We start from the raw sequence: 13,161 nt of genomic DNA, 5'->3' as shown, positions 1-13,161 counted from the left end.
TTCTTTGAGTGTACTTTAATTCACGTAATCATACTTAGGTACTAAAACAAAAATGCCACTCATAACATAAGGAGGTTGGAGTTCTACCAACAGGCAGAAGACAACCTTCCTCACTGATTAGTTTATGACAACAAATCCATGATAAAAGAACTTATTTACCCACAAAGCCTGATATCTCAAGGGAAATAAATATGAACCTACTGTTGTACCTAGACAAGAGGCCATGAGGCCAGGCCTCAAGTACAGGCAGCCAGTTGGGGGTTTGGGGAGGGGTCCCCCACCTTTTGTTGACAGCATCCAGCTGGACCTGGAGCGAGGCCTTGTGCTGTTCCACCACATCCTTGAGTGGAACTGTGGGGTGCTCCGCGTGCTCCCCCTCCGTGCACTCCCGACACATGGCAGTCTCACAGGACTGGCAGTAAAATTCCATTACCTGTGGATGACACAAGAAAAGTTCCTGGTTCTGGGCCATGGGTTGAGGGCTTACTCTACACTAAGCACTTGCCTTGCAGTCTCTCATAATTAAATGAGAGCCACCCCAGAATGTCAGCATTATTAAGTCCAGCTTCACAGGAGAAAAGGAAGGATACATTTTTATGTGACAGGTCTCAGAAATGGAGCTGACTTCTAAGCTGCTTCTATAACCATAAAACCAGCCTTTGGGTATCCACTGCCCTAAGGCAGAACAGTATAGGGCTGTGGTGCTCAAACATTTTTATATCAGGACCCCGTTATAATCTTTAAAAATTATTGAGGACTCCAAAAGAGCTTTTGTGTATGTGGGTTATATTTATAGATATTTCTTATATTAAAAATTGAAACTAGGCTGGGTGCAGTGGCTTATGCCTATAATCCCAGCACTTTGGGAGGCCAAGGCTGGAGGATTACTTGAGGCCAGGAGTTTAAGACCAGCCTGGGAAACACAGCGAGACTCTGTCTCTACAAAAAATTTTTAAATTAGTATTTAATCAAATTTTTAAAAATTAGAACTGATAAAAATTTTAAAGTATTTAATTTATTAAAAGCAGTAATAAGTCCATTAAATGTTAATGTGAATAATATAATTTATGAAAATAAATATATTGTGAAAAACAAAAAACTTTGTGGGAAGAATGGTATTGTTTTCCATTTTTGTAAATATCTGCAGCGTCTGGCTTAACAGAAGATGGCTGGAGACTTGTATCCGCTTCTGCATTGAGTCCATTGTGACAGCATACATCACATAGCCTGTGGAAAATTCCACTGTACACTCTTGAGAGAATGAGAGTGAAAAAAGCAAATCATGTCTTCCTATGATTATGAATATAGTATTGACCTTGAAGACTGCTTGAAAACGTTTTGGGACCCACAATGGTTCCTGGACCACACTTTGAGAACTGCTACTGTTTGGCTAAGAGACTTATCCAAATAAGAAGTCTGCACTGAGCAGTTTGTCTCCTGGCTTCACCACTTATTTAGCTGAATGATCTTGGACAAATTTTCAGCCTCACTGTGTCTCAACTTCTGCCTCTGTCAAATGGAGATAGCAACAGTAACCTACTTCACAGGGCTACTATGAAGAATAAGTAGGTTAGTATGCACGGAGAACTCAGATGGCACCTGGCTCTGGTACATAATAAGTTCTTAATATGTAGTAGCTGCTGTGGGGATAATAATGATGATGATGATGATGACATCATCTGCTTACCTGAAAATAAAAAAACTCACCCTGATAATGACGAACTATCAGTAACAATATAATATAAAGCCAGAAAGTTAGTTTCCTTGTAGAGGTATTACCCTGTTTTCTCAGCTGGAAATAATGTCTTCCAGTTTTCAATTCCCAAAGCACTTTTAGGAGGAACTTTTTCTTGACATATAACACAATACAGAAAAGGGCATAAATCTTGATGCAGCTTGATGGATTTTCACAAAGTGAAGGCAGTCACAAAATCACTTTTATTTATACCCAATTTATGAAATAAAAGATTTTAAATTCCTAAGCCCAGGAACTCTCCCACCCAGAGCCTAGATAATACCATACATTTAGTAGGTATTCAATAACACTACTGAATGAATAAATGAGAGGAGGCTCTTAGCCATGATTCAGGTGGCATGTGTAAGACCAACCAAGGGACACCTCCTTCCTCATTAAGACTCACTATGTTATATAGTGCTTTCTGGAGAAGATTCTCCTAGGAATAAAGCACTCAGCTTGCTCGTACTACATGTGTTTTGGAAAAAATCTTTTCTGGTGAACCAAATTCAGATAAAAGTCATTCAAACCATGTCCAAGATAATTTTAAATTTCAAATTTATCATAGTTTCAAGTAGGTACATAGTAAGTAAGAGGTTTAGAAAGACACTTTTTTTTTTGGTCATATAAAGATGTAATTTCATGTACTTTGCTCCTCTGCAGACCTTTTAGGAATAGGCTTGAAACATCAATTGGAAGTTTCTTTTATGCATTCTCTGCTCAAAAACATTTCTCAGCTGGGTGCAGTGGCTCATGCCTGTAATCCCAGCACTTTGGAAGGCCAAGGTGGGAAGATCACTTCAGGCCAGGGATTTGAGACCAGCCGGGGCACCACAGCAAAGCTCTGTCTCTACAAAAAAATTTAAAAAATTAACTGGACATGGTGGCACATGCCTGTAGTCCCAGCTACTTGGGAGGCTGAGGTGGGAGGATTGTTTGAGCTTGGGGCTTCAAGTTGCAGTGAGCCATGATTGTGCCACTGCACTCCAGCCTGGGTATCGGAGCAAGACCCTATTTCAAAAAGCAAAAAAGTATTCACACTTTTCATTAAAATATGTTTTAATAAACAAACTCAAATGAAAATTCAAATATCCCACAGAAAGACTATAATACTGGTCATTTGCACCTTATTTTGGTATAAGTCTGATACAATCCATCAGAAAGCACAGCTTATAGAAGCTGTTCAAGAATTATTTGCTGAGGGGCCATATGAGCTAAGGGGTACTTCCAAGGGATTTCCCCAGTGAGGGAAGACTATACTTTGGGTTGCATTTGTGTATTTTACCATATTGCTTGCCTTCGTGTGTTCAGGAAATAGAATGATCTAAAACTATATTCAGTATCAGCAAATGCTTGGTAACAATATATAAGCCCCATATCATACATATTTCACTTGTTATTAGAAAAAAATTCTTAATCCAAGAAGTTTCCTGTTTTTCAAAGGGCTGGCAGAAGGCAGGATAAATGGGCATTCCCCACTAAATTCTGAGATTTCCTTTGGAAAAATTTCATCCCCTGGGGTTTGTGAAACATAATTCCTATGAAGGCTGAGCTTCTTTATTACTTCATAGCTTCAGCCAGAGGTGGTTTACTTTTACCAGACATTTTATTTCTAGATTATATATAACTAGATTAGCATTTACTAATATTTCATCTTCATGGTCAGTGCTCAGGAGGTCTCTTTAAAGCAGGTTGTCACTGCCAGTCATATGTACTAGAGGACAGCCCAAAAATAGAATGTGAAAAGACTTCTTCCCTCAGGTTATTTAGGGTGTTGGGGCGAATATAAGTGTGTGGACTGAGAGAATATGCCACATTAACAGTGCTTAGTCAATCCAATGGCACTCTTCCCAAACCAATCTAGCCTGGGACTGAGTTCCCACATCTTCACTGGAAGAAGGGAACATGGCCTCATGTCTAGAATGGGTCTAGACCAAAGGCAAATTTTACTTGGGAATCAGTGTGAACATTGCATTTAGAAGTTGCAAATACTATACCATATTTGTTGCATTTTGTGGTCTGAGTTGAAGTTCCCCAGCAGTGTAAGAAGCGAGATGACAAAGAACACTCATTGGAAGAGAGAAAAGGATGCAAAATAATATAGAGTCACTAAAAATGTAAAAATCCTTAAGACCAGAGTTCATCATGTATGAAAAAAGATCAGCATCCATTACTATTATTATCCTTCTTTTTAATTCATATTTTTAAATGATTGCAGGGAAGTGATGTTACTGAAAACAGCAGCATAAGAAAATCTATATCATGTCACTGGTTGGTAGCTAATCTACTGGAGCAGACTTCATTAGCCACATATGACAAAACATACAAACTTTACAAAATTAGTTCCATTGGATAATAAAAGTGGGGAATGAAAAAATATAAAATAATTAGTTTAGAAAAGTCACCAAACAACAACAGCAAAAAACTGTAATAATCATCAACAAAAAACCCTAGGGAGAGGGGAGACTCTGACTTCCAGAGTTACCACAATATAGTACTTTAAATGTTCAGTTTCCGTTGGAAAAAAGTGAAGCACACAAAAAAGGGCAAAGTTCACAAAGAGGAATAAAAGAAATTAATAGGCACTCTCCAAGAAGCCCAGATTGGACTTACTTGACTTTAACTCTTTCATATATGCTCACAGAGCTAATGGAAACCATATATAAAGAACTATGAGAACTATGTCTCACTAAATGGAGAATATTAAGAGAGATAAGAATTATTTTTTAAAGCCAAATAGAAATATTGTAGGGTTAAAAAATATAACTGCAATGAAAAATTCACTAGAAAAGTTCCACAGAAAATTCAAGCAGGAAGAAGAAGGTTAACTTGAAGATAGGGCTATTGAGATTATACAGTCTGTGAGGCAGAAAAAAAAAAAAAGGAAGAAAAAGTAACAAAACCTAAGAGGCCCTGGGACACCATCAAGTGTACCAAATATACCTAATGTGAGCCCCAGAGGAAAGGAAGAGAGAAAGGGAAAGAAACAATATTTGCAAAACTAATGGCTGGAAACTTCCCAAATTTGATAAAAGACAGAAATCTACACATCCAAAAAACTTAATAAACTCCAAAGAGGAAACTCAAAGAGATCCAAACCAAGAAACAGTATAACCAAACCAAAAAAAGACAAAAACAAAGAGAGAATCTTGAAAGCAGCAAGAGAGAGGTGACTCATCTTGTATAAGAAATATTCCATAAGCAGATTTTTTTTTTCTTTTTTCTGAGATGAGTCTCACTCTGTCACCCAGGCTGGAGTGCAGTGGCTCAATCTTGGCTCACTGCAACCTCCGGCTCCCAAGTTCAAGTGATTCTCCTGTTTCAGCCTCCTGAGTAGCTGGGATTACAGGTGCGTGCCACCATGCCTGGCTAATTTTTGTATTTTTACTAGAGACGAGGTTTCACCATGTTGGCCAGGCTGGTCTCGAACTCCTGACCTCAGGTGATCCACCTGCTTCAGCCTCCCAAAGTGTTGGGATTACAAGTGTGAGCCACCACGCCTGGCTGCAGATTTTTTAATAGCAGATATCTCATCAGAAACTATAGAGGCCAGAAATCAACGGGGTAACATATTCAAACTGCTGAAAAAAAAATAAACCTGACAACTAATAATTTTTTATCTGGCAAAACTATCCTTCAAACATGAAGGAAAAATTAACATATTACCAGAAATATAAAAACTGAGTGTCTGTTGTTAGTATATCTTCCCTACAAGTCATGCCAAAGGGATTCCTGCAAGCTGACCTGATTTGAGACACTACAAAGTAACTTGGGTCCACATGAAAAAATAAGGAAAGCAGGTAAAGGTAACTACATAGATAAATATAAAGGTCAGTATTAATGTGTTTTAGGTTTCTAACTCCTACATGACATAAAATAAAACTGCATAAAACAGCATAATCTATAATTACAAACCTATGTAAATGAGCATACAACATATAAATATAAGCTGAAAGAAGCAAGGATTTTACATACTATTGAAATTATGTTGGTATTAATTTGACAGTTTAGCTTAATATTATAAGCTAAAATGTTAATTATAACCCTCAGGGCAAACAATAAAGAAAAATAAAAATATGTATAGTAAAAGAAATGAGAAGGGAATCAAAATGGTACACTAGAAAATATCTATTAAACATACAAGAAGGCAGTAATGAAGGAATAGAGGAACAAAAAGATATGCCATACAGAAAAAGAATAGTAAATGGCAAAAGGAAAGAAAGCCTTTCTTTTCAGTAATTAAGTCAATTAATTTAAATGGATTAAACTCTCCAATCAAAGGGCTGATACTGGCAGATTAGATTGAAAACATAATCCAACTATATGCTCTCTATAAGAGACTAATTTTAGATCCAGAGACTCAAATAGGTTGAAAGTGACAGGATGGGCCAGATGTGGTGGCTCATGCCTGTAATCCTAGAACTTTGGGAGACAGAGGCAGGAGCATTGCTTGAGTCCAGGAGTTCAAGACCAGCTTGAAAAACATAGTGAGAGACCCTGTCTATTAAAAAAAACACAAAAATCAGCTGAGCATAGTGGCGTGTGCCTGTAGTCCTGGCTACTCAGGAGGCTGAGGCAGGAATATCAGTTGAACCCAAGATTATGAGGCTGCAGTGAGCTATGATCATGACACTGTACTCCAGCCTGGGAAACAGAGCAAGACCGTCTCTTAAAAAAAGAGAGAGAGAAAAAGGAAAAGAAAAAAAAAGAAAGTGAAAGAATGAAAAAACTATTTCATGCAAACTGTAACCAAAAGGGAGCTAGAGTGGCTATTCTAATATCAGACAAAAAAGACTTAAGACAAAAGTTGCATAGTATATAATTGACAGAAAGGATATTATAAAATTGATAAAACTTTAGTTAGACTGACCAGAGAGAGAGAGAGTGAGGTGGCGGCAGGGGGGTGGGGGTGTGGCGGGGGGTGTGGCAGGGGTTGTGTGGGAGAAGAGAGAGGGAAGACTCAAATTACAAAAATCAGGAAGGAAAGTGGCGAGGAAATTACTACTGGCATCATAGAAATAAAAAGGATTATAACAGAATACTATGGATAGCTTTATGCCAACACACTGAATAACTTAAGACGAAATGGACAAATTCCTAAAAACACACAAACTACCAAAACTGACAAGAAGAAATACAAAGTCTGAATAGACCTATAATATGTAAGGAGATTGAATCAATAATCAGGAAACTTCCAACACAGAAAAGCCCAGGACCAGATGGCTTCACTGGTGAATTCGACCAAATATTTTAAGAAGAACTAACACCAATCTTTCTTAAACTCTTTAAAAAAAATAGAAGAGGTTGAGGGGTAATACTTCCTAACTCATTCTATTAGGCCAGTATTTCCCTGATACCAAAGCCAAAGATACCACAACAAAATTACAAACCAATAACCCTTATAAATATGGACGAAAAAATTCATAGTAAAATGCTAGCAAACTGAATCCAGCTGTATATTAAAGAGATTATACATCATGAGCAGGTGGGATTTATCCCAGGAATGCAAGGGTGGTTCACCTAGACAAACTACTGTATGTAATACATCACATGAATAGAATGAAAGAAAAAACTCATTATCATCTGAATTAATGTGGTAAAAGCATTTAACAAAATCCAACATCCTTTCATGCCAAACTAGAAACAGAAGGGAACTTCCTCCTCCTAATAAAGAGCATCTACAAAAAACCCACAGCTAACATCATATTTAATCAAGAACAAGAGGATATTCACTCTTATCACTTCTAGTCAATGGTGTACTGAAGGTGCTGACCAGGGCATTTAGGCAAGAAAAAGAAATAAAATGCATCCAAATTGGGAAGGAAGAATTAAGAATTTCTCTATACAGAGATGACATGATCTTATATACAGAAAATCCTAAAGAACACACACACACACACACACACGCGCACAAACATTCACACAGTTAGAGCTAATAAATGAATTCAGCAAAGTTGCAGGATACAAGATTAACAAACAAAAATCAGTTGTATCTCTAAACACTAACAATGAATAATCCAAAAGTGAAATTAAGAAAACAATTCCAAGCTAGGCATGGTGGCTCATGCCTGTAATCCCAGGACTTTGGGAGGCTGAGGCAGGGGGATTGCTTGCCCCAAGACCAGGCTGGCCAAAATAGTGAGACCTATCTCTATTTTTTTAAAAAAATCCATTTACAATATTATCAAAAAGAATATAACATAGTTGGGAATAAATTTAACCAAGGAAGTGCAAGACTTGAATTCTGAAAACTACTAAATAGCCAAAACAATCCTGAAAAAGAACAAAATTGGAGGACTCATAGTTACCAATTTTAAAACTGACTATAATGCTACAGTAATCAAAACAATGTAGTACTGGCATAAGAATAGGCATATAGATCAATGGAATAAAATGGAAAGTACAGAAAAAAGCCCATACATCTATGGTCAATTGATTCTTGACAAGGGTGTCAACACAACTCAACAGGAAAAATAGCCTTTTCAACATATTATGCTGAGGTAACTGGAAATTCACATGTACAAGAATGAAATTAAACTCTTCCTTCAAACCACATACAAAAATTAACTCAAGATACATAAAAGACCTAAATGTAAGCTTAAACTATAAAAATCTTAGAAGGAAACAGGGGTGAATTTTCATGACCTTGAATCAGCAATGGATTCTTAGCCTATGACACCAACAGCACAAGCAATAAAAGAAAAAAATAGAGAAATTAAGCTTCATTAAATTAAAAGTATTTTTGAATCAAAGGACACTAATAAGAAAGTGAAAAGAAACCCCACAAAATGGGAGAAAACATTTGCTAGTCATATATCTGATAAGGGTATAATAATCCAGAACATATTAAAAATTCTACAACTCAACAACAAAAAGATAAACAACCCAATTCAAAAATGGGCAAAGGACTTGAATAGACTTTCTCCAAAGAAGATATACAAATGGTCAATTAGCACATGAAAATATGATCAGCATTGTTAATCATTTGGCAAATGCAAATCAAAACCACAACAAGATACCACTGCATACTCACTAGAATCAAAAGTCAGGATCAAAAAGTCAAATAATAATAAGGGTTGGTAAAGATGCTGAGAAATTAGAACCCTTATGCTTTGCTAGTGGAAATGTAAACTGGTGCAGCCACTATGAAAACAGTTGGTGGTTCCAGGCCAGGCATGGTGGCTCATGCCTGTAATCCCAGCACTTTGGGAGGCCAAGGCCGGCAGATCACTTGAGGCCAGGAATTCGAGACCAGCCTGGCCAACACGGCGGAAACCCCATCTCTACTAAAAATACAAAAAAATTAGCCGGGCATGGTGGTGGGCGCCTGTAATCCCAGCTACTCAGGAGGCTGAGGCAGGAGAATCACTTGAACCCAGTAGGCAGAGGTTGGAGTAAACTGAGATCACGTCACTGCACTCCAGCCTGGGCAACCAAGTGAGACTCTGTCTAAAAACAAAAAACAAAAAACAAAACAAAACAGAAAAAACCAGGCCAGGCGCAATGGCTTACACCTGTAATCCCAGCACTTTGGGAGGCTGAAGTGGGCGGACCACCTGAGGTCAGGAGTTTGAGACCTGCCTGGCCAACATGGTGAAACCCCATCTCTACTAAAAAAAAAAATACAAAAATTAGCTGGGCATGGTGACATGCACCTGTAATCCCAGCTACTCAGGAGGCTGAGGCAGGAGAATTGCTTGAACCCAGGAGGAGAGGCTGCAGTAAGCTGAGATCGCACCACTGCAATCCAGCCTGGGCAGCAGAGCAAGTCTCTCTCAAAAAAAAAAAAAAAAAAAAAATCAAGGCCATCCTGGCCAAGATGATGAAACCCCGTCTCTACTAAAAATACAAAAAATTCACGGGGCATGGTGGCATGCACCTGTAGTCCCAGCTACTTGGGAGGCTGAGGCAAGGGAATTGCTTGAACCTGGGAGGCAGAAGTTGCAGTGAGCCAAGTTTCTGCCACTGCACTTCAGCCTGGCAAAAGAGCAAGACTCTGTCTCAAAAAAAAAAAAAAAAAACAGAAAAAAAAAACAAAACAAAACAGTTGACAGTTCCTTAAAAAGTTAAACATGGAATTACCATATGGTCCAGCAATTCCACTTTTAGGTACACACCCAGGACAACTGAAAGCATATGTCTACACAAAAACATGTACATAAATGTTCATAGCAGCATTATTCGTAACAGCCAAAAAGTGGAAACAACTCAAATGTCCATCAACTGATGAATGAATCAATAAATTGTGGTATATCTATATAATGGAATATTACTTAGCCATTAAAAAGAGTACTAATATACCATAACATGGATGAACCTTGAAAACATGCTAATTGATAGAAGCCAGACTCTAAAACTCACATATTGTATGATTCCATTTATATCAAATGTCCATAAGTTGCAAATCCAGAGACAGAATGCAGGCTGATGGCTGTCAGGGATTAGTGGGAGGAGGGAGTAGGAGGTGACTGCTTAATGGGCATGGAGTTCCTTTTTGGGGTGATGAATATGCTCTGGAATTTAGACAGTAGTGATGTTTGCACATCTTTGTGACTATACTAAAAACCACATTAGTTGTACTTTTCTAAATGGTTGAGACCTGGTGCAATGGCTCACTCCTGTAATCCCAGCACTTTGGGAGGTCCAGGCAGGAGGATCCTTTGAGCCTAGGAGTTCGAGACCAGCCTGGGCAACATAGCAAAACCCTATCTCCTAAAAAAAAAATTAGCTAGGTTGGTGGCATGTGCCTATAGTCCCAGTTACTCAGGAGGCTGAAGTGGGAGGATCACTTGAGCCTGGGAGATTGAGGCTGCCATAAGCCATGATCATGCCACTGCACTCCAGCCTGGGTGACAGAGTGAGACTTTTTTGTCTCTAAAAAAAATTAAAAATAAAAAAAAATCACTGGAAAAAAAAAACAAACAGGCCAGGCTCAGTGTCTCACACCTGTAATCCCAGCACTCTGGGAAGTGAGGCAGGCAGATTGCTTGAGCCCAGGAATTTGAGACCAGCCTGGGTGACAGAGTGAGATCCTGTCTCAACACAAACAAACAAACAAACAAACAAATAAAATTGTTGAAATATTAAATTTTATGTGATGTGAATTTTATTTTTTATCGTGTATTTCTGTATTTATTTACTTTTGTAGAGAAAGGGTCTCACTTTGTTGCCCAGGCATGTCTCAAACTCCCGGCCTTAAGTGATCCTCCCACCTTGGCCTCCCACAGTGAGCCACCAAGCCCAGTCTGAATTTTACTTCAGAAACAAAAAAAAATTGATCACAGCTTTGAAGAGACAGCAGCAGACCTGGGTTATTATTCCTAGTTCAATATTTTAAGTGTGTCTTGGGAAGCCAAGGCCCTGAAATGATTTTGAAGTTATCAATAGCTAGTCATTTTCAAAGGCTTGTGCTTCGGTTCTGACAGCTTTGGTTTAAGCTGAGAGCTAATTGTGTGGGGCGTGTAATTCTGCTGAGCTCATCCATTTCATCCATCTCCAGTGAGATGATGCTGGTGCAGCCCGGGGTGGGTGGGCAGGCCAAAAGCCAGGATGAGCTTGTTGTTGGATAGTCACCGTTTACGTTCACCAGAAGAGATTGGCAGGATCCTATGCATTCCTAACATGCAAAAAAGATAGTCAGGGCCTTGCAGCCAACCCTGAGGCTTCTTAAGGGCACTGACAGTTGATCCAGACATGGAAGTGGAAACTTGTTAGTGGCAGGACAGTCTTAATGAGGACCTCTCCTTTACACCTTTGACACCCCTGATAGTCAGGTGCCTAAGCAACCAATAACACGGTTTAATGATCATTTGTGTTCTGGGGACCATGAGGCATGAGCTCAAGTGTCTGCTTTAAGTGCAAAGAACCTGTTAGATCACTGACCATTATTCTTCTTTTTCTTTTGTATTTGAACAATGCCACCATGGCAGTTTAATTAGAAGACAGATAGTGTCACAGCACTTAAAGTTGATGACAGGCTTTCATCCACACATGCCAATCAGCATCAGACAGTGGGGATGGCAGCACCCTGCTTTATCGTTAATGAATTGATTTTATTAACCTTCAGATGCTTGGATTGTTTTTAAAAATCTACTCACAGCAACTAACTGCAGCAATTTATCTGGAACATTGCATGCATTTGGCTTGAATATGCAATGAAGACTTCTGTTTCAAAACAGCAGCAGTGAACTTCTACAATCTATAATCAAACAATAGAATGATTTAAGGCACATGCTGCTAATTTGCCAAGCATTCTTGCCCCCTAATGTTGCATATTTAGATTATTTCCAATTTTTGATCTTTATCTTCAGCTCTAGCTATTTCCTTAGAAATATTTCCACTGTGGAGTTACTGGATTAAAAGATGAGAGGTTGTGTAAAACACTCATTATATTTTGTCAAATTGACGTAAACTTTCTGAAGAGCAATTTACCCTTCCACCCACAGCATATGAAAATGTCTCACCATACATACCCTCAAGAGCGCTGGTTACTACCTTTTAAAAAATTTTTAGTTAATTCGAGAAGAATTGATTATTTGTGAAGCTTGACATTTTTCCATATATGATTTTTAGGCATTTATATATCCTCTGTGGATTTTCTGAGTTATTTGCTCATTTTCTTTTATGATGGTCATATTTTTCTTAATTTGTAAGTGCTTTTACATATTAAGAATTTGCAGGCTGGGTGCGGTGGCTCACACCTGTAATCCCAGCACTTTGGGAGGCTGAGGCAGGCAGATCACGAGGTCAGGAGATCGAGACCATCCTGGCTAACACGGTGAAACCCCATCTCTACTAAAAATACAAAAAATTAGCTGAGTGTGGTGGCAGGCGTCTGTAGTCCCAGCTACTCGGAAGGCTGAGGCAGGAGAATGGCGTGAACCTGGGAGGCGGAGCTTGTAGTCAGCCAAGATTGCGCCACTGCACTCCAGCCTGGGCAACAGAGCGAGACTCTGTCTCAAAAAAAAAAAAAAAAAAAAAAGAATTTGCTAGGGGGCTGGCTGGACATAGTGGCTCATGCCTGTAATCCTAGCACTTTGGGAGGTCCAGGTGGGAGGATCCCTTGAGGCCAGGAGTTTGCAACCGGCCTGGGCAACATAAGACCTTGTCTCAACAAAAACTTAAAGAATTAGCCAGGCACGGTAGCATGCTCCTGTAGTCCCAGCTACTCTGGAGGCTGAGGCAAGGGTATCACCTGAGCCCTGGAGTTGGAGGTTACAGTGAAACATGATAGACAGTGCCACTGCACTCTAGCCTTGGTGACAGAGTGAGACCCAGCAAAAAAAAAAAAAAAAAGGAATTTGCTGGGATATTTTAATTAATAATTTTACAGCCAATGTCATAAATTAAGCTACTAATGATTTTCTTTTTGTTCTATCTTCATTAGGTTTTGGTATCAGGGTTATAAGTGTATCACAAATGAAATG

The 13,161-nt window shown here is 38.8% G+C and overlaps 1 protein-coding gene across 16 annotated transcripts in view; it reads right to left on the bottom strand.

Moving 5' to 3' along the window:
* The window catches only part of TRIM2 (tripartite motif containing 2), a 181,877-nt gene that overhangs the window by 40,350 nt on the left and 128,366 nt on the right, over window positions 1-13,161 (bottom strand). For 15 of the 16 annotated variants that reach the window (XM_054554585.2, XM_054554588.2, XM_054554592.1 and 12 more), the window contains exon 4: window positions 282-433. In XM_054554585.2, coding sequence (XP_054410560.1) covers window positions 282-433 — 152 coding nt within the window. Of the gene's footprint in view, window positions 1-281; window positions 434-11,832; window positions 11,930-13,161 lie in introns of those variants that run through there. The other variant, XM_054554595.2, reaches the window with a different exon arrangement.

The sequence above is a fragment of the Pongo abelii genome, chromosome 3 (assembly GCF_028885655.2).
Source record: "Pongo abelii isolate AG06213 chromosome 3, NHGRI_mPonAbe1-v2.0_pri, whole genome shotgun sequence".
Classification (NCBI taxonomy): domain Eukaryota; kingdom Metazoa; phylum Chordata; class Mammalia; order Primates; family Hominidae; genus Pongo; species Pongo abelii.
The sequence above is the reverse complement of the archived record's forward strand: the minus strand, read 5'-3'. Positions and strand labels throughout refer to the sequence as shown.